This window comes from Alosa sapidissima, chromosome 2, assembly GCF_018492685.1.
Source record: "Alosa sapidissima isolate fAloSap1 chromosome 2, fAloSap1.pri, whole genome shotgun sequence".
In the NCBI taxonomy this organism is placed as follows: Eukaryota; Metazoa; Chordata; class Actinopteri; order Clupeiformes; family Clupeidae; genus Alosa; species Alosa sapidissima.
In genome coordinates this window covers 34,335,206-34,356,354 of record NC_055958.1, presented here as the reverse complement: position 1 = coordinate 34,356,354, position 21,149 = coordinate 34,335,206, and the positions used below count along the sequence as shown (strand labels likewise).

At 41.4% G+C, this 21,149-nt stretch overlaps 1 protein-coding gene across 1 annotated transcript in view; it reads left to right on the top strand.

Annotated features, from left to right (window-relative positions):
* Window positions 1–21,149, top strand: part of LOC121697189 (E3 ubiquitin-protein ligase TRIM35-like) — a gene marked incomplete at its 5' end in the record, with an annotated part of 36,277 nt that overhangs the window by 4,762 nt on the left and 10,366 nt on the right. The window contains 2 exons of the mRNA XM_042078586.1: window positions 15,057–15,079; window positions 15,165–15,283. Of these exons, the coding sequence (XP_041934520.1) occupies window positions 15,057–15,079; window positions 15,165–15,283 (142 nt within the window). The remainder of the gene's footprint in view (window positions 1–15,056; window positions 15,080–15,164; window positions 15,284–21,149) is intronic.

Here is a 21,149-nt window from a genome sequence, read left to right as displayed (position 1 = left end):
TTTGAGAGAGAGACACACAGTTCTGCTAGTTTTTGAAATTTACAGTTTCATGTTAAAAGGTTTTCATGATACATATAAAAGGCATAGATATTAGTGTTTTTACATACTTTAGTCATATAACTTATGTGTATAAATAATTCACTATTGCAGTAGTTCCACAGTTTATGAAGTGTAGGCTATTGGTCGCTTACCGGCTAGTCTCTTTAGGTTTTTGTTACGTTTAAAAGGTCATCAAGTTAGCCTGTTTATAATAAGACTATTATTAGAAGTTACAGAGAAGTTGTGGGAGAAAGACATATTATGTGCTATGTTGTGGATGAGTACTGACAGATGCATAAGTAGGCCCATCATGGTTAAATATAGAGTTTAAGATCCGGGGTTTGGGGTGAACGCTGACGGTAGTTCCAGGTGTTGAAGAATGTTGTTGTGTCCAGTGTTGATTAAAAGACTAAGATATATTATGTATAAGAAGTAGTAGTAGTATGTTGATAATTAATAGGTTATATTAGTGGTAGCCTACTACTGATACATATTAGTTTATCAGTAGGTGGAAGGCTCAACTGTTAAAGTAGCATTGGTAAGGATAAGATAATCATGATAGTAGTATTATTAATAGGTCTAAATTAAATAGCTTAGTTAGGTTAACATATTCTTGAAGCTTAGGTAGGCTACCCATACATCAGAAGAACTTCAGATAGATTTTAGAAATGTTATAAATAACTCATATTACAGTTATATGTTGTGGTACTGTGTCTGTAGTAGGTTATGTGTGACAGCCCAATCTGTAGTGTTATGGGTAATTATATACAAGTAGATCATGTATTGTCCCCATGTACATTTAAGGTGTACTGTAGGTGACTGTTTAGCTCTGTAGAAGTGTTTTTGGGCAATGTCATTTGGCTATAAAGCTGTCTTGTTGTGAAAAAGATGTACTGATAGTTCATAAGAAACAAAATAACAAAACAATCAGGGTTATAGGCTACGGTTATAGCCTTCCCTGTCCCCTTTTGTTAAGTGTTGGAAAAAGCTCACGAGAGCTTTGAGACTGAAAAAGACTGACTTTGACTGACTTAAAACGTTTAGGAATACGACTGTGCATGTAACAATTTAAGTAATGGGAATATTCATGGTCAGTAAATTTCTGGGGAAGCTATTCTGACTTTGAATATTTAGTTTCCAACTATCAAATTGTTTGGAAAATCATGTGGTGTAAGGCCAGTAATTGTAGCTAGCACTGTGGGGAAAGTGGTGCTAAGCTGCTCGGTCCTTGAGTATAATTTGTTATTTGTATGGCTAAATATACTATAAGTTAGGAACTACTGTTATAAGTAATTGGTTTATATTGGGTGGTAGTTAAGTTACTGTTGTGGTTTTAAGTGGGGCCCAGTATAGTAGGAACGGAATAGTGAAATCCCTTAGCAAAACGAAGTTTATGAAATGTATTGTAGGTCTATTTATTTTTAATTAAGAATATGCATAGATTGATTTTTGTGTACTAAGCATGGAGAAAATGCTTGTTTTAGTTTGATAAGTATACATAAAGGGTTTTAAGTATATATGCTAATACTTAGATATATTTAGTAAACGTATACTAAATGAAAGGTCTAAGAATATTTATTTACCTGTAGGTTAAATTTGGATAGGTGTCATGATCATTTTCATTGCATTAAGTAAACTTTGATATCACCCTTCTGGTAAAGTTATAGTGCTAAAGAATATAAAATAATTACATAGAGTCAACTTGGGAATTATACTTCAATGGTTTAATTTATATATAATTCATATAAGATCATTAGTCATTGTTTAGAGAAACTGGGTAATCTGATAGAAGGTAAAGGGAATGCCACAGTCAACCAAGTACATACTGAAGTTTGATAGTCACGAAAAGTAATAAGTAGCATTATAGAAAACCTAGGTTAAGTAAAATTACTTAGTTTAAAGTAAAATCCTCATTTTGATAGTTAAAGAGACCAAAAGGGATCAGTTGGTAAACAGTACAATGAAAAAGTGTTGCATAAGAGTGGCTGGAAGAATGAGGAAACATATAGATGTATGGCCCATACAAGAATTAATGGATTTAAAACGGTTAATACAAAGATCAGGGATAACATGAGAAAATTACAAAATATTAGAGATATAAGAAAAAGAATAGGTCAGTCACAATAGAAGTATTTAAAATGCTCAAAGAAACAGTGGGACATTTTGATAGATTAATACAATAGGACCTAAGAGGCAGAAGTAAGGAGATGACTTGGGAGTGAGTGACCATAGATGAAGGAATAACTGATGCATGTGTTATAGAAAAATATTTAAAGAGTAAATGTAATGGTTAACTATAAAAAGGGCAAGGTAAAATAGCTAAAATAGTAAACAATATGATTCGCCTGCAGCGTGAGTTCCTCATCCCCTCCAGCTAAACGTAAATGTAATGTTGCCTCTTATATCTAAGGGGGGATAGGCTCATTACTAGCCGTAAGGACATGCTGATGTGCAGGGGTTAATCCAAGTACTCCCTGTCCTGACTTAGTTGTGAGCAAGTTCAGCACAACTGGGCTGAGCATGGACAAACTGAAAAGAGATGAGGACCCTGAGGCCTTTGTCTAGGCAATAGTGGCAAGCTGGAGAGCAAAGATGGAACTTGGAAGTGCAATGGAAGCTCTTTCAGCATCAAAAGGACAATACAGGCACCTATGGTGACCTAAGGCTTTAAGCCTGGGGAAAACTACCCCAATATCACCTCAGCAGCAACCACAACCATGGGTGTTCCCAACCCTGTCCTATGGCCTATGAACCCCTGCTGTAGTGGGCCATAGTCAAGCCCATGGCAGCCACAATCTCCACATCAGCAGCAGTGGGGACAGACACAATGGGGATAACTAAGGCAGAGTGAGAGGACATTACAGAGGAGGCATCATTTGAAAATGGACATCTGAAGCAAGACAATCATCAGTTTGTTTTGACTGTCAAAGAAAGTGGACATTTGTCAGAAGCTGTCTGGACAAAACAGGACAGGGAGAGGGAGGAGACACCTAGGCACTGAAGGATGAACCCAACGGGCATGCCTTCATTGTCCCTTGTGAAATAGTATATTTTTAAGGAGGCCTAGAGAATTCTACAGGAGAAGGTTGGATACCACAACTATCATAGGGAGATGATGAGGAAACCATGCTGAGGGAAGTTGGGTAATAATAAAAGATACTATCTTATGGGTGAGCCCACTTGATACCCAACGATGCCCAGACTAGGCACAGAAAAGATAGTTGAGACATCTCAGGGTAAGTAAGTAAATACTTTGTTAGGAAAAATGTAAAGTATGATTTACTCTTATTTTTACCTTTATTATATTTTGATTGTTAATTTGAATAGAAGTGATTACTGTTACTGTTAAGTCATTGTAAATGCAAATGTTCTTATCAAATTAAGTGACAAAGTGACAACAATGTTTTTCTAAAATACAAATGACACCCCATTAATTTTTCAGGAGAGCTGGTGGTGTAAGTAAGTAAGACTAACTTGCATGTGCCCTAGGAACTGTTGTTCATTGAAAGATTACCTTTAGATCCTGACAGTTCCCTAGTGGTCACTCACACTCAACAAGTCTAATGAATAAAGTGATTCAGCTTTAATGTGGAAATATAAAGTTTGTAGGAATATTGAAATGATGTAATATCTGCTTTACATAATGTGAAGCCAAAAGATCCCACTTACTATACTATAACATTTGATGAAAAAACAATGGGTAAGATAAAGAAAGCAGAGAAATAGGATTGATAGAATAAGGGCCTGTCCACACGGAGATGCTTTTTAGGTTAAACGCAGAGGTTTTGCTTCGTCTTGGCCGAGCGTCCAAACGAATCCTGTAAACGCACTGCCCGAAACCGCACTTTTCTGAAACCTGGTCCCAGAGTGGAGAAATCTGAAACCGTAGCCCGTTTGAGTTCGTTTAGACAGTGAAACCGCACATCCTGTTTGCGTATCAATGATGTCATCGCCACAACTTAGCTGCCCTGGATTTGCACTTATAGTATTGCCTAACAATATTAGTTTTCATACATGACATTACCTACGATTACACTCCGTTAAGATAAATATTACAACTGATGCTGCGCAGCGCCGATAGCTTATGACTTGGTGGACTGAACACTGTTTTTCCAGGTGTTTTTTATGCATTCTAGCTACTGTCAGTGACGCGAGAGAACTTAAGTTATTAGGAAAGTGCGGTGTAAGTTTAGGCTACATTAATTTGTGCGTAGTGCCAGTGTCATTAATTTATTTTACATGTCTTACAACATATATACATGCATTCACAGTTGAGTGAAATCAGATATAAGCATACAAAGACGCTTAGAACTCACGTTAAGCCGATGGTAGCACACTGAATGCGAATGCACGATTTGATGCAGGTAAAAGTATTGACTGTTACTAACGAAGGTTTTATAGCAATATTATAAATGTGGCAACAGAATAGCCTAGAACTGGGGCAAGCTTTGCGTTTAGTAGCCTAATTGTGGTGATAGCCAAAACTAATGTGAATCACGGACTATCCTACAACCAAAGAAAGTAAAGGTGATTAGTAGGCCTACCTGCGTTAGCCAAATAAAGGACGGGACTGCACCCTTCACAAACCGTAAAATAAAGTTTATTAGTTCTACAGTTGACAGTTCACCATCAGTCCACACAAACAATTCTGGTTTCCTTGCATTAGCCATTTCGCCATAGCCTATTCTGTCTGTTTTTAAAGCGCAAGTTTTGCAAGTTTTGGTGAATTTCTGTAAACACACAGTGCCACCTATAGGCCTGGGGTATGAAGTAACGTGTTGGGTCGTGTTGAGATGGATCCGTTGGGACGCAAATATTCTTGATACGGTTCCACGGAAGACGGAGGAAAAAAGATAGGTTTGGTACGTGTGGACTAGGCTTAAGAAAATAGAACTAGGACTTAAAAATAGTCTAAGCTGAAGTACTATAGGGCTAAAATTATTTGGAATAGAGGTCAGTTTGATGAATAGAACATAATCGAAAGGCTATGGCATGCAGAAATTTGGATTAAGGCATGATGAAGAAATTATGAGAATACTGTATGTTCTACAACAGCTAATTAATATAGATTACATAATAACCAGTCTTAAAGTAGTATCCCAAGTTGAACTTAAGTAAAATAACATTGCTTATATGTAAATTTGTTTAGTCTCTGTGCAAAGAGAGTATAGATGGAATTAGGATAATCATAAGTCATTGTCAGAAGATTACAATGCTTTATTATTTCAAAAATAGAAAAGCTGGTGGAAAGATGTTGGTCTTCATGGAAGGAATGGAGGTCCACCAACTCTATTCTGTTAATCACAGTAACAAAGGGGGGCGAACCCCTGGTATAATGTTAAATCATATTATTTGTTACATTTGTTACATTGGGTTACAGATGTTTACAATTTTTTACTGTCATTATTTGATTATTGTTTTAGTTGAACGTCCCTTTGGGAAAAAAAAAAGTCTGTTAAATCCCATAACCGTAACTCTAATGGTTAGTGGCATTTAAATGATACTAACTAGATTCTTTCCCAACAGATATTTGACATGTTGCTTTCTCTTGCGCATATTTGGGATCTATGCGCAAGGGGGGAGTAGTAAGGAGGAATATTTTTATTGAAGGATTTTTGATTTTCATAGTTACAGGAAGTTATTGATGATAGTCTAAGAAAATGTCATGCGTATAATCATAATATTAGGAAAGTGATAGTTTTGTCTAAACCATTAGGACACATACTGGTCCCAGAAGGATCATAAAACACTTAGTGATTGATTATATTTATATGATAAAAACAAAAGAACGCTGCTAGTGGTTTGTAGGGTTTTTCAAGGTGGGAAGAAGCTCGTTCAGGCCTAGGGCCTGATGGAAAAACATGCATTGAAGTTTTATTACTAAAAGTAAAAAAAATGTTCCTAGAATTGAAATACTAGATATGGTTTATTAGATAATAAGGGCAAATGACGTTAAATGGGAGAATTGCTCCATTATGTGCCTCAACAGATTTAAACTGGTGTGATGCCTTACACATTGCTTCAATGCACATAAGGTCACAACATAACCAGAGTACTCACTTTTTGCACTAAAGATAAAGGCTGAGAGACCCACCTGTGGATCAGCTCCGAGGATAAATTAGAAATGATATGGAATAATTGTTATTAACTCACAAAACAATTTATAAGCAGGAAAAGTACAGGACTTTTGGAAGGACCTACAGGAAAAGAGTCAACAACCTATACTCCCTGGAGATGAGGTGTACTTAAAGATGTTCAAGTGGTCCTGTCTCCAACCAAGGGCAGAAGGACCATACCGAGTGACTCAGGCCACTCCAACAGCGGTGAGAGTACAAGGGTGCAAAACTTGGTATCATCTCACATCTTGTTTTAAAGCCTCTATTCCTGAAGACAGTGTAACAGGAGGTGAACAACCGGCGGATGACCGAGAGACAGACTCAAATGATGAGGGTGTACCAGAGGGAGAACAGGAGGCCAGACAGACAGTTCAGGAGAGCCCGAATCAGGATTCATGTAACCTGCAGCAACAGAATGGAGGGATGAACAGAAATGATCCTGGCAGTGGTGGGTATAGTGTTTCTGGCATGTATGCTCCTGTTCCCCTGTTGACTATAGACTTTCATGCGATGAATCCAGTCTGGAAGGGGGGACCCCATCCCAACCTCATCTGCCTCAACAACAATCAGGAAGTGAATAAGGACCCACAGAGTTCAGGGACTCTTGGACTGAAATCCCAGTCCATGACCATACCACCAAACCCCCAGGAGATGAGTCATTCAACTGTTCTTTCACAAGTGAGCCCGACAAAGAAGAGTCAGGTAACACAGACATTATTGACTGACCAAATCTTATCTACCACCACAGGAATCTGGAATAGTGATGAATCTCCCAGTATGAGCTCAGTCTGTGATGTGCTGGAAGCACTAAGAGAACAGGTGACTACAACCTCCAGGGTAGCTATGCACCACTGGATGATGTTGGATCAGATATTAGCCAGAGAAGGTGGAGTGTGTGTCAACATAGGAGTATAGTGCAATAATTTTATTCCCATAACACAGCTATGGTAAAACTAATAATGATAGAACGACAGTTTAAGGGGGCATTAGGAGGATTAGGAATATGGCTAGCACCAATAGGAATAGTCATAGGAATATGTTTACTTGTAGTTGGGTTTGTGTTCTTTTTGTTTCTTCCGTGTCTAAGGTCCATAGTGCGTAAAACAGTGGTGGAAGGAATCAGTAGTCAAATGCCACTGTTGTTGATGAATGAAGAACAAATGGCAAACCTTGTGGAAAGAGATACTAGGGCCAGGACTGATGACAAGGAAATGGAAACATGCCAATGATGCCAGAACTGATGCTCCTCATAGAGGATGGGAGAAATGAGGGGTGTTGGATTCAGACACCAACCCTGTTCAACAGTGTGCCCAATAGCTCCTTAGAGCTACTGGAATGGACTGTGGATTACAAAGCATTGAAGAGGATTTTTGTGAGTTTCTTCATTCGTATCACACTTCACACTTGAAGCGCAGCATCCAACATTTGCTAATACATCTGCGTTTGCATTTACACTCTGCTATCTCCAAGGACCAATGGACTACAAATTGTGTGCAATGAAGTATGAGTTATTAATAGTTTGGTGTTGACATGTTTTCAGAGAAGAGGGCAAATATAGCATGTAAACTGTCTTCATGTAGAAGCTTAGAATATTATAGGACTAGCCCTATTTGCAAAAAGCCCATCAGGAATACTGATGTGATTCGCTTGCTCAGTTTGATGGGACTGTTTGGGGTTGGGAAAAGCATATGTGTAGTTGAAGGAAAGTTTCTCCTCTCGCTTGTTGAAAAACAAGTGTTGCCGTAATAACGGGACAGTAGAAGAGTTTCCCTTATGAAGGTTTTTCCTCTAGAGATTGCAGACGAGAGAGGTTTTCCTTAAGGGTTTTCGCTTCCACCGAGAGGATTTGAAACTTGCCATTCTATTGTTAATGAGACTACACTGTTGAATTTGGCATTTTAAGGGATGGTTTAAGGGTGTGATATTTATGATTGGTGTTGGTAACGAATGATTAATTGTATAGGGGTTGCTGTGCCATTTTAGCCTAGTTGATGGTTTGCAGTGAATCAGCTTCACTGCTGAATTTTGTTGATAGTGGGGGTTGTGTTAAAATAATAATAATGTTTAATCTTGCTGCATGATTGAGTACATACTGTCCTCAATAGGGGGGAATATGTGGTGGATTTTTTATAAAGCCTCCTGATAAGATATTCTGTAGTAGTGCTAAAAGATGTTCTATACATTGGGCTAATGTGTAACCTCTGTGTGGTGGAAAGAGCAGGGGTAAATATAGCACAAACTAGGGGCCCAGAGGTTTGCCTATAAGGAAGTGAATGCATAGAAGAGACTGGACATCCCTAGCAGTGTTCAGCTCAGGTCAAAGGTCCTTGGTAGAAATAGAATAAATACCTAGGCACATATGTATTACCAAAAGAGGTAAGAAGGACATAGGAGCTCTATTCTATTCTGAGTGGTCAAAACAAGTGATGCTACTGGAAAGAGGTATATAAGCTGTGTAAGACAGGATGTTAGTAGTTGGCTTCGCGAACCCATACTCAATGTTGGATTAAAGCTACACCTTCTGCAGTATTCTATTGCTTTGTCATAATTCTTCTGATTACGAAGTAGTTAATTATAATTTGACACCACAACTGGGCTTTGATAAGTGTGCTGTTGATATGGTGTGAGATGATTCTAGAGAGGAGAGCAGGAACACAATAAGATGGGAGAAGAGTGAAACGTGTGCACACACAGACACACACACACACACACACACACACACACACACATATAAGGCACTGCCGGGGAGCATCATTTAAGTATCAGGCCACTGTATCTTCCCCTGATGGGAGCCGTGTGAAGAAGGGGTGGAGGGACAAGGCCCAGAGTGGGTATATATACTCTTTTGATCCTGTGAGGGAAATTCGGTCTCTGCATTTATCCCAATAATAAGACCCCGTTTACACGAAGGGAAAACGCAGATATTCCCCTGCCGTTTGGCCTCTCGTTTACACCAAAACCCCGTTTTTATCACAGAAAACGATTATTTCTAAAACCTCCGGCCAAAGTGGAGATTTCTGATAACGCCGGTTATGTGCTGCCGTGTCAACAGGGATAAACGGCGTTTTAGCTTCTTAAACGTCACATTATGCGCCAGAAAATCCTTAACGTCATGTGAGCGCCTGATGTTTACAGTTTCTTTGGCTACTGATCAGGATTATCATGGATGCTGTTAAGGTGCTACTAATTTTTACTTTTGTGCAAACGCTTCTGGCCTGTTTGCATTTGCAACAACTGCTCTACATGGAGGAGCAGAGGCGAAGGATCGCACGGAGGTCAGCATTTTTCCTGCTCGTGTTAGTCGTTTCTGTGGATTTTGATTGACCAGCATGGCTTTATTCCTTTCCCTACACTGCCACCCATAGGTTTGGCATAGTTATTATGGCGCTTGACAGTGTATTTATGTGGGTTGATGTAAATGTGGCCTAAATGGGAAATCGGGAGAATCAGGAGAATTCATGTTAGTAATCAGAGGTGTTCGTGTCAAAGTAGAAAGTAGAAAGTAGAAACAATACAGGTGATTTCACTAATGAGCTGATCCACTTGGCTTAAGAGTTGCGCTAATTAGAATCAGCTCATTAAGTGAATGGTTGGAACAAAAATGTGAGCCGGACTTTTACACCTCGAATATAACTCAAATAATCAGCAAGACGTGGTAAAATAGAAAAAAAGTTATCTCCACTTTTTTGCTATTTCATCTTGCAAACTTGTAAAATTCAGTTGGTTCAACTTAAATATTTATTTATCTGTATCAGTTCAAGAATCCCAAAGTTCACTGGAAGAATCATCAAGTCTTTCCTTAAAGGAGAAGTTCTGTGAAATCGACGTAAAGTGAGTGTAAACTTTTGTCTCATAGCTCATCTCGGCTATGACGAGACATTGAGAACTTTGAAAAAGCACTGGTAGTTTATTTACAAGACGATTTATACAGACAGTTCCTTCAGGAAGTTTACCGTTCGCCACCATCTTGAATTTAGTCACGATAAGTCGGGCGACGAGTATGAATGAACAGGTATGATAAGGGATCAGATTCCAAAAATAATTCCATGGAAAGGCATGGATTCCAGTTGTTTCCATCTGTCAGTTTTTTAATGCAGATGTTGACAAGATTTGCCTGCTCTGCACCACTTATAGTCCGGTGGACAGCCCATAGAGCCCCATTGTGGACCCGGAAATGTTGAGTACACCAAAGTTTTATGATGGAAATATATAGTATGGGTTCCCAGCATGCAGAAACTGCCGGATGCTAATTTGCATATGTTGGGCAATTTGTGTAATTGAGCTAATTAGCAGAAATTAGCATAATAGCCTATATTGATCATATTATAGGAGCTGCTTGGCCAAAATGGACAATGTTAATATGTTTTTAGGGGTTACTGGAGATGCTGAGTCCATATCTGACATTTTCAAGATTCAAAATCACTATTTAAACTTAGTTTGGTCACATTTTACTCTCATTAAGCTGATTTTGCTGAGTTTTTTGGTACAATTTAGACAGATTTTTGGAGGATAGGGCTGTAGCGATATACAGTAGGGCTGTAACGATACACCAACCTAACAATTCGATTCGTATCACGATTTTTGACCCACGGTTTGATACAAACCTCGATTTTTCTTTTTTTGGATGGGGGGGGCTAGACATTTCAATAGCCTACCTTAGAATACCAGAGGATTACAATGTAATATATCTGTATTATTTTATATCTTGATATAAAAAGAGAGAATACTGAATGTCTGATATTTATGACAGCACACTTTATGCAGATTAGCCTATAGCTTAGGCCTACTATTTCTATTACAACTCTACCACATTCAGCTGTCTGGTTGAAGCCTGGAAATATTGTAAACAAAGTAGCATAGTTGGCTAGCTTATCCTAGTCTACTGATTGGACTGTTCCGTTTCCTCATGTGTGTTTAAGGTAATACTGTTCTCCTTGGGACAAGCCTTTTGGGAACGTTGGTATTGAGATGATCATTCAGTTCTCCCAGAATCCCCAGCGCGAAACATCGTGGGAATCTCAAGCACAGTCCAGCACGCTGGCGTTGCACAGCTCCCCCAACAAGCCATTGCCATCCTCGGCGCGGGCGTTCCCACATTCAGTCCAGCAATTAGTCTCTGGCACTGCCACACAGCAGGTGGGGTGCACACACCGCAAGAGCCCTACTCACCCTGGGGAACCACAACCACCAGCGGCCCAATGCGGGGCGTGCTAGCAGTCACCTGGTCTGTCGCCTCTCGTCCCCAGCTCCCTTCAGAGAACGCCCTCAGGTCGCACTTTCGCAGTGTGCACCACTGCAACATTCCTCCAACACCTGGCGGGGCCTAGCCTCCACTGCCACAGAATCCCCGGCGCTGAGCACCGTAACTGGCACTGCACCTCCGATGCTCCACTCCGTCGTCTCACCAGTCGGGGTAGCAGACTCCAGTTCCATCGCAGCCGGCAACGCTGCACACAGCTACAGCTACCGACGCTGGCGTCCCTCCTCTGCTGCCTTGTCGCAGAGCTGTCCTCCGCTGTTCCGGCCACTCCACATCGCCACGATCGCGCCAAGGCCTAGACCTTCTCTCTGGCTCGTGCCATCGGATTTCACACAACAAACTTTTCCCCCCCTTATTTTTCTAAAGAGCACCGGCGAACAGGCCGACTCGAACAGGCTCCGCCAACCGTCCGTCCTCAAGGCACCACCTCCTTGCCGCTCCACCTCTGCTCTGCAGCCAGGGCCACTGCCAACACCAGCCTAAAGCTGTCCGGCGGGGGCAGGGGCTCAAGGTCTTCTCTCGGTGAAGTCAGCGCCCAGGCCAGCGTCACTACCTTATTTTCCAAGGCCGCTTCCTCAGACCGCTCTCCCAGTAGCGTGAAGTCCTTCTCCGCCGTGGCCACTGCATCAAAACCCTCTTCAGGCAAGCATTTCTCCCGTAGCTAGGTCCAGGCGACAGCTGGTCTCCGGCTTCTACTGAAGGCTTCTCTAAGCTTTTTAGTACCCCTTACGGATCCTTTTGCTTGGGCCTCCACCTAGCGGTGAGCATGGACGGATTATGAACTTTCGGGCCCCTGGGCCCAGATGTATTAAGGGCCCCCCATCAATTGTCGCATATGTGGAAGGGGGGTTTAGAGGTCCTTCCTCAGAAATGTTTTAATTTGTTTGATGTGATTTCCTGTATTCTGGTGCATTTTGGGGATGGCCAATACTAAATTCAATCAGATTCATAGCCTACATCCTGATGTGTTGATATTGAGGCAATGATTTCATGCAAAGGCTTGGGCTTCAGGGCCCCCTGACCCCTTGGGCCCCTGGGCAGGGCCCGGTAGGCCCGTGCAGTAATTCATCCCTGGCGGTGAGGTCTCCCACTCCCGGCTCCTCCAGCACTGAAGACACTGTCTCCTACAGAATGCAACTTGCTCCTCCATGGAAAACGTGCCCATCTACAGGTGCTGCTTTGGAAAGCAGCAGACCGTCCTGATCCACCGGCTGTTGATATAACCGCATTTGGAGGGAGTTAGAAGACGGGTATGAAGAAAGGAGAGGAACTTGCCCACCTTGCTCGATTCAAGTCCTGTTGCTCCTCCTGATTTGTTAGATGTCATCAGCTGTAACTGCAAAGCTGGGTTAAAACTGTGTATACATGTATCTGGAAAGTGCAGCTGTGCAGCTGCAGGCCTGGCCTGTACTAATTATTGTTTCTGCAAAGGCAGTGATGTTACATGTGGCAATATAATTACACAGCAAAAACAGCAGAAGGACAGGGATGAAGAGTCTGGAGAAGATGGCGACAGGACAACGGAAGAGGACAGTGAGGAGTAGTAGAGGCTAGTTCTTCCCTTTGTTACTCAATTGTGAGTCACAGCAGAGGGCCAGTGAATAGCTATTTCCAAAATTATTGTGGAATTCAGAAATAACTTGAGGATCCAAATTATTCCTAAACACTGAACATTTTTATCCTCCAAAAATATGTCTAAATCGCCCCCAAAAATTCAGCAAAATCAGCTTAATGAGAGTAAAAACGTGACCAAACCAAGTTTAAATAGTGATTTTGAATCTTGAAAATGTCAGCATCAGCATCTCCAGTAACCCCTAAAAACATACTAACATGGTCCATTTTGGCCAAGCAGCTTTTATAATATGATCAATATAGGTGATTATGCTCATTTATGCTAATTAGCTCAATTACACAAATTGCCAACATATGCAAATTAGCATCCGGCAGTTTCTGCATGCTGGGAACCCATACTATATATTTCCATCATAAAAGTTTGGTGTACTCAACATTTCCGGGTTCACCTTTCTGTCCACTGGACTATTAGGCCATCAATGAAGAAATAGGCACATGGTACCTTCCAGGAGCCATTCACAGAAACCCACCATCAGCACCAAAGCATCTTTTGCTACCGGGGAAGAGTCATCATCATCCCCTCCATTCCCAATGTCGACAAAGCCAGTTCCAAGTGGCGAGTTCCGAGTAGCGAGTTCCATCCCAGGACATGTGCCTTGATAACTGCCTCGTCTAACCTAAGTGAGCAAATAACTTTTCTTCCCAAATGTTCTGCTTCCTTCACCTTGGCAGCAAGGGCTAGGAAGGCTGGCTCTGTAAATCTCGGTTCTGCTGGAATTTTGCTGTATCAGCACCTAATTTGTGATTGATGTGGAAGGGTTAGGTTAAAACAAATACATAAGCTTTTGATTAATACAACTGTAGAGTTAAAGCAAATAATTTCAAATTCTTGGTGTATTGTTTTCCTTTTTTGAGTTTTTGTAGATGAGACGCGCTTCACCAGCTCCAGCTCCACCATGACTCATTATGCAGATATGGGCTGAATCCCAAAGTGAGCCCTGAGGACTAAGGACTAAAGACTCACAGACTTAATTGATCTCAGGTGCTAAGTGAGTGGCCCTATTCTAAAGTCTGGACTCACAGACTCACAAACTTTGCTGCGTGTTCTTGTGAAATTCGTAAGGGCTATTCCAATGTCTCATTTCAAAGGGTGTGAGGGTTTGAGTACACACTTACTGAGCCCTTTCCGTGAGTCTGCGTCAGTGCAGACTTCACCAAAGGGAATTACCCATAAATATCAAAGCGGTGTGACATTTACCGCAGAGACCATAGGGAATAAGGCAGCCGGCTCCTGTGCCCAGGTTGTGTGAAAAGCAACAAACTTAAAATGAAAACTCACAAACCGGCAAGTGTCTGCAAAATCTTTGTTATGAAATGTCGCCAAGGTAACATGTGATCTTGTGAAGTGCTGTCCCAAACCCATTTATACCCATCTGAGCCCATGTGGCCTCACACACTCACTCACTTGGCACCTATCAATTAAGTTTGTGAGTCTTTAGTCCTTAGTCCTCAGGGCTCACTTTGGGATTCAGCACCATTGTCTCTGCTCTGTGTTTGGTGGCTTTACTGTTGAGGTCTGATAGGTTGGGGGTGAGGAGGCCAGTTATTTTGGATGCAGTGTGGGTGACACGTAGAGTATGAGGTGGAGGCAGTAGGATGTAGTTATCATATTGAAGCAGCAGGGGGAGCAGTAGAGTAGAATGGGTTGGATATGATCTGGTACAGCAGTAGCAGGTGACGGGGGGCAACAGAAAGGGCTTTGAGTTTGAGACAGAAGAGAGTCTCTGCTGGCAGCATTTATGGATATCAGGGGTGTGTTGAACTAGGTGGTAGTGGTGTAGTTGTTAAGGAGCTGGGCTAGTGTGCAATAGCCTTCAAATTGTCGGTTTGATTCCTGGCTTCCACCGTTGTGCCCTTAAGTAAGGCGTCCATCTTTTCATTATGCCTGCTATGCACCAACTGGTCAGTCAGTAACAAAACAAAAATACTTATGTGTAGGATGTGTCCACTCTACAAAAAGACCTTATTGTACCAATAATGTTCAACCTACTCTCTTTTTTATTTTCCAGAACTACAAGAGCACAGTGGAAAGGTGAGTGATCTGCCTCCTGTCTCTCTCTTCTCCGTGGTTCTGAACCCAAACACACAGCAGCACTGACTCCTGAATGTTATTCCAGAGCCCAGTGCACACTGCAGGATCCAGAGAGGGTTTCAGGAGCTCTGATCAATGTGGCAAAGCACCTGGGCAACCTGAAGTTCAGAGTCTGGGAGAAGATGCAGGAGACTGTTCAGTACAGTAAGTAGTCTACTGTTTAAAAATAAATAAACACACACAATCAATCTTAGGAGTACTTGGATAGACTGTGCTACCTAAACATATAGCACAGTAGTAGGTCTATTTGTCTAGGGGATATAGCAGATAAAATCCACATCTCAAACAAACAAACAGAGCAGAACCAACTTCCATTAATCAAACACATCCTACACACTGCCCCTGTGATACAGATGTGGAAATGGGACCTTGGGAGAAAAAATGGGAGAAAAAGTCCCTTTAAACAGGAAGACACCTTGAGCAGGAGACTGGGTGGGATTATGTGCTTGGGGCCGGCATTGTAGAGAGAGACGTGCCAGATGAGTTTGTTCATGTCTGGAGAAGCAGATAAGCATACGTGTACATGATGCACACAAACATTTGAAATTGACAGTGAAGAACTCAAATATAATAATAGGTTAAATCATCAAATCCTAACTACCAACTAATCTAAGGACTCAGTGACTGCCGTGAGAGAAGCGGGTTCTGTGTTTCGTTCATGTCAGTGACTGACGCGAGAGAAGCGGGGTCTGTGTTGTGTTGTGTTGCGTTGCGTTAATTTATTTTCATTGGGCATACCAAGCCAAAATTACTCCTTTTGAAACAATGAGTGCAGGAAGCGCGTTTGTATGGTTATATTGCTTGACGGGGAGGATCCCAAGCAGCTTTCAGCCATAAGGCTACTCTGAGAACATTTCAATTCACCCGACACTAATATTCAAAATGTTGAAAACTATTTCGGCATAGCCTATAAAGCAGTTTAATTAAATGGAATGTTAGTTGTAAACAAACGAGCTACTTGGTGAGGCTTGGCCTCACAGATGCGCTCGTGCCTTAGATGGCAGGAAAAATCTTCACGATAGGCCTATTAACTAACCACCCGATTCACGTTGGCTGGGGGGAAGGGGGGCCATCAGACAATTGTGCCCAGTTAATCCGGCCCTTCCCCCAAAAAATCACACCTTCCCACCTCTGACAGCTTAAAAGAAGTCAAGAGGACTCCTTACTCACAGACCTATTCACAAACCTGCGGTTTTGAAATCCTATGCAGCTACAGGAGCTTCCAATCGCGAGGAAGCAATTTTGCATTGTAGGCATAACTAACATGCAATAACGCCGCCAACAACAACCAAAACTAGGCTAATCATTGTCAACATGTAAATTATACGTAACATTATTGTGAATCAAGTTAAAATGTTCTCTTTTGCAAACGTAGGCATAGTAACAGAATAATTTAATAATGTTACAAGATACTACATCAATCCGTATGTTTCATTGGGCTACTAGGCTATTTGTTTTGCCTTGATTCATTTAGGCTAGGCCTTTTTATTCAGGGGCCATATTCACAAAGAATTTTAAGGCTAAAAGTAGCTCCTAACTGGCGAATTTAGGAGCAACTCCTAAAAATAATGGGCGTGTCACTCCTAACTTTAGGACTCTTAATTTTTTCACAAAAAGTAATTCACAAAACATTTTAGACCTAAAAGTAGCACCTAAGTCTGGGACAGCTTAAGTCGAGAGGACTCCTAACTCACTAAGACCTATTCATAAACAGCTTTTTTGTGGCATTTTACGTTGCGATGTTTTGAAATAGCCTATGCGCAACAGGAGCTTCCAATCGCGAGGGAACAATTTTGCATTCATAAAAGGGATGCAATAACGCCACCAACAACAACACAAACTACTCATTGTTAACATGTAAATGAAATGTAACGTTTCATTGTGAATCAAATTAAAATGTTCTCCTCTTTGCAAACGTAGCCTAGGGATATGGTGACAGATTAATGTAATAATGTTGCAAAGGTCTACTGCAGTCTACTGTCTAAAGTCTACTGCATCAATCCATAGGCCTATGTTTCATTAGGCTACTAAGCTATTTGTTGTGCCTTATTCTTTATTAATTTAGGCTAGGCCTTTTTATTCAGTTATTAATCATCTTCCGTCCTTCGCACTACTTGTGTAGCGCACGCATTCTCCGACCTGTCACCTGTCAGTCATCATCGGAAGAGAGGTGTTTGGAATTCCCGCGTTACAATCGTCAGCCAATAGAGGTGGTCACTTCAGTCAAGCTCGTGCATGAGTAATGACGTCATCCATAGCCACGAAGACTCACTCCTAGTTTAGGAGTTGTCTGAAAGGCTTTGTGAATAACTTTTAAGAGAAAACTCCAATCTAAAATCTTTAAGTGCGATTTAGGAGTAGCCTACTCCTAGTAGTAAGATAAAAGCCTTTGTGAATAGCCTACGGCCCCAGTTATTCATCATCTTCCGTCCTTGTGTAGCGCACGCATTCTGAGACCTGTCACTCATCATCTTAAGGGAGGTGTTTGGAATCATGCCCGCGTTACAATCATCAGCCAATCAGCCAATCAAGGTGGTCACGCTTGCCCATTTACCCAAATTAATGGTCGAATATTACTGATGATCATTGTTATTTAAGAACATGCAGTGTGCGTAGGGTACCAAAAACATCTTGCTCGTAAAAAAGCATCATAACGCACATTCTGGCGGGCCTGTTATTTACTGTAGGCTGCGCAAATCACATGCCTTTATTTTGGGCAAGCCTGCATTCATTCATTCATTCAACCTTTATTTATTCTCGGAGGGTCATTGAGGGAAGCCCTCATTTTCAATGAAGCCGAAAATACAGAAGCGAAGCAAAGCGCTCCACAAACAAGACAACATTCGAGGCCTTCTGTTGAAGAATTTTATATAAAGCCTGCGCTGACAGTAATCCTCCTGCCCCTGATAGGCCTACCACAGCTGTGGATAGTGTGGAATGTTCAAGTAATAACACAATCCAATGTGTGTCTCAATTGTCCCCCGCTGACCACCTCACACATTTCTCTAGATTTTGCAACGAACTTACATGACACAATGCCATAAAATATGCCAGTTTTAGGACACAGAATAATGTTTGTAATGATACCAGGTAGGCCAGGTATTGTCGAAGGTGCATGGTGAAGTGAAAGTCTTACTTTGGAAAACAAACATTTGCCGATATCATCGCCGATCATCAGAATATTGCAACAGATTCTGTGTTCTGGACTGCAGGTAACTTGTTAAGCCAGTGGTTCTCAAACTTTTATTTCATTCACCACTTTGATCAAGGGGCATGACTGATGATAGTGGAGATAACGTGTTATCCCGAGGCTTTTGCAAGTCAGCATCTTCGACGGTAGTCTATTAAAAATATAAGTTTTCGATGTCACAAACGGAGAGCCATACTTTATTGTTTTTAACGATCTCTATGCTACTCACAAAAATGTAGGCATGGGGACATGATGAAGTAGGTTATCCAACTGTCGTGTGTTAAATTATTGTGATTACGAGCCAGTGGTTTTCAAACATTATGCGTGACTCGGACATCTAACTAAATGCAACAGGCTCATATCGTCCTCGCATTCGCAAAATGAGGACCAGTGTTTTGTCAAATTGCAAATAGCTATTCGTTTTAACTATTTTTTTATGATAGTAGCCTATACAAAAAGCACTTCATACTATCTTAATATTGGAATATGGGGAGGGAAGTGGCGCGTCTGCAGTCAGCCAAATATGAATGTAATTCTGCGGCATAAAGCAGATGTAACTGTTTATCGTACAGAAAAATAAAAATGACATGTCAAGCAGTCAATTGACTACATTGCAGTCAAGAAGTAGGGCAAATTAATTCACGAAACCAAAACGTGGGTCATAGTTGTCTAAGCCTCTATTGTCTAGCCTGTTAAAAACGTCGCCAGATAGTATTAAATCGGCAACAACATTGTTTTCTGCAGAAGCCTACCCAAGGCTACAGATTAATTCTGAACAGTTATTTCTCTACTGGCTCAATTATCACACCACTGTTTTGATTTGCGTAGTTGCGTTAACCCCAACACTGACAATAATGTAGACAGCAAATTTCGATTTCGATTTTCGTGTAGTCAAGCCTTAAGCCATACCCAAGTAGCCTAAATCGAGGTAATGTTTAATTATGCATGATTTATTTTGTTATTGAATTCGTAGGCTGGGATTACTCTCGGCAACAATTATATAAGGGACGGCAGGCAGAGCGATGTACAGTGGCTGAAAGTGGTACTAAAGCTTCACGCAGCTTCACGCCGCGTAATGCGCGAATGAAGTGGTCATTTGAAAGCGATGCCCACTGTAAGTATTGTAAGGAGGACATAATGGCACAACTAACACGGACTCAGAATTCTCAGTAAATCACACTTAAGTTGGTACAACTTACAAAAACAATTAGCGGAAGTTTGTTCTCAGACTGCAACAGCCCCAGTCAACAAGTTCTTAAAGATATCACATATAGAAAGCCGAAGTCACACCCCTTCCGTTAGTCACCATGGGACTTATCTTTAAAAAAATTATGAACAGCAGTCAATGGTGAAAGAAATTGTTTTCTGGTCCCGATCGACTTGTGCCTTGAATTACCCATATGATGTTTGTCAATATTAAAGACAATTTTATCATGTAAAGACAATTGCAGTTTGTTTCGTAACTATTGAATTACAACATTGTGACAGATCGTAATTCCAACAACTACAAACCCATCAGTCGCACTAGTGACGTTAGCCCATTCACACAGCCACACCGGATTGTACAAGCATGCAGCAACAGGTCTTACTTGAGCTTCCCTTGCCGATGAAAATACCATGAGTCAGAGAATTAAAGGTCCAGTCCTTCTAGTTGCAGAGTTCGCAGGTGCTAGGTTAGCACACTCCAATCCTAGGTAATATCAGTCCGCCGCTGCCGTTGCTTATATGTAGCCCCACATGGATAGCATGGAACCATCGTTTTTCGTTTTGATCTGTAGCCCCCCTGCTGGACTGGACCCTCCGAAAGGAGGGTAGGGCAGACACAGTTTTCTGTGAATATCTCGAGAACCGTAGGGTTTAGGAGGACCACCTTTTTTTTGTATTTTGATCTTAAGGGGGCATGTCAACCCATTCCATAACCACTCATTTCATGTATAGCGCCACCTAGTTATAAACAAAAAGTAAAAATGAGGTGTTGTAATCACAGGTATCTGTGACCTAACATGGTCAAAACTGCACGAAATTGGAAGTGTAGGATCATTATGACACCCTCTCAATGCACGCCAAGTTTTGTGGAATTCCGTTCATGGGGGCCATACAATAAATTAATTTATGTTACTATACACCAACTGGCCTGTAGGTGGCCAGAGACAGTTTTCTGTGAATATCTCGAGAACAGTAGGGCCTAGGAGGTCCACATTTTTTGTATGTTGGTCTTAAGGGGACATGTCAACCCATCCCATTACCACTTATGTAGGATCCCCGTGTAGGATCATTATGACACCCTCCGAATGCATGCCAAGTTTTGTGAACTTTCGTTCATGGGGGGCCTTACAATAAAATAATTTATGTGTACATTTAGTAGTGAACGTGGCTGCGCTAAAAGCCTCATAGTGGCTAAATCTAAGAAACCCTTTACTATAGTTTACATAGTTGCTAAATCTAAGAAGCCCTTTACTATTGGGGAAGAGTTCATTCTGCCTGCTGGTAAAGGCATGTGCAATGAAGTCCTTGAGGAGGCTGCAGCTAAAAAAATAGCTCAGGTACCGCTTTCTGCAAGCACTGTCCATAGGCGAATTGATGATATGTCAGAGGATATTGAGGCACAGTTGTTAGAGAGGGTGAATGGGTCACCGTGGTACGCTATCCAAGTTGGTTGGTTGCAGGTCACTGGTCAGAGTGTTTGAGTTGCGAGGGCCGCTGCAGAGATTTCTTACAGAAAAGAAGTCACCGTTAGCTGCATATTTTAGTGATGAGGGCTGGGTGTCAAAACTTGGTTACCTGTGTGACATATTCGGGTTGCTTAATGACCTCAACCTG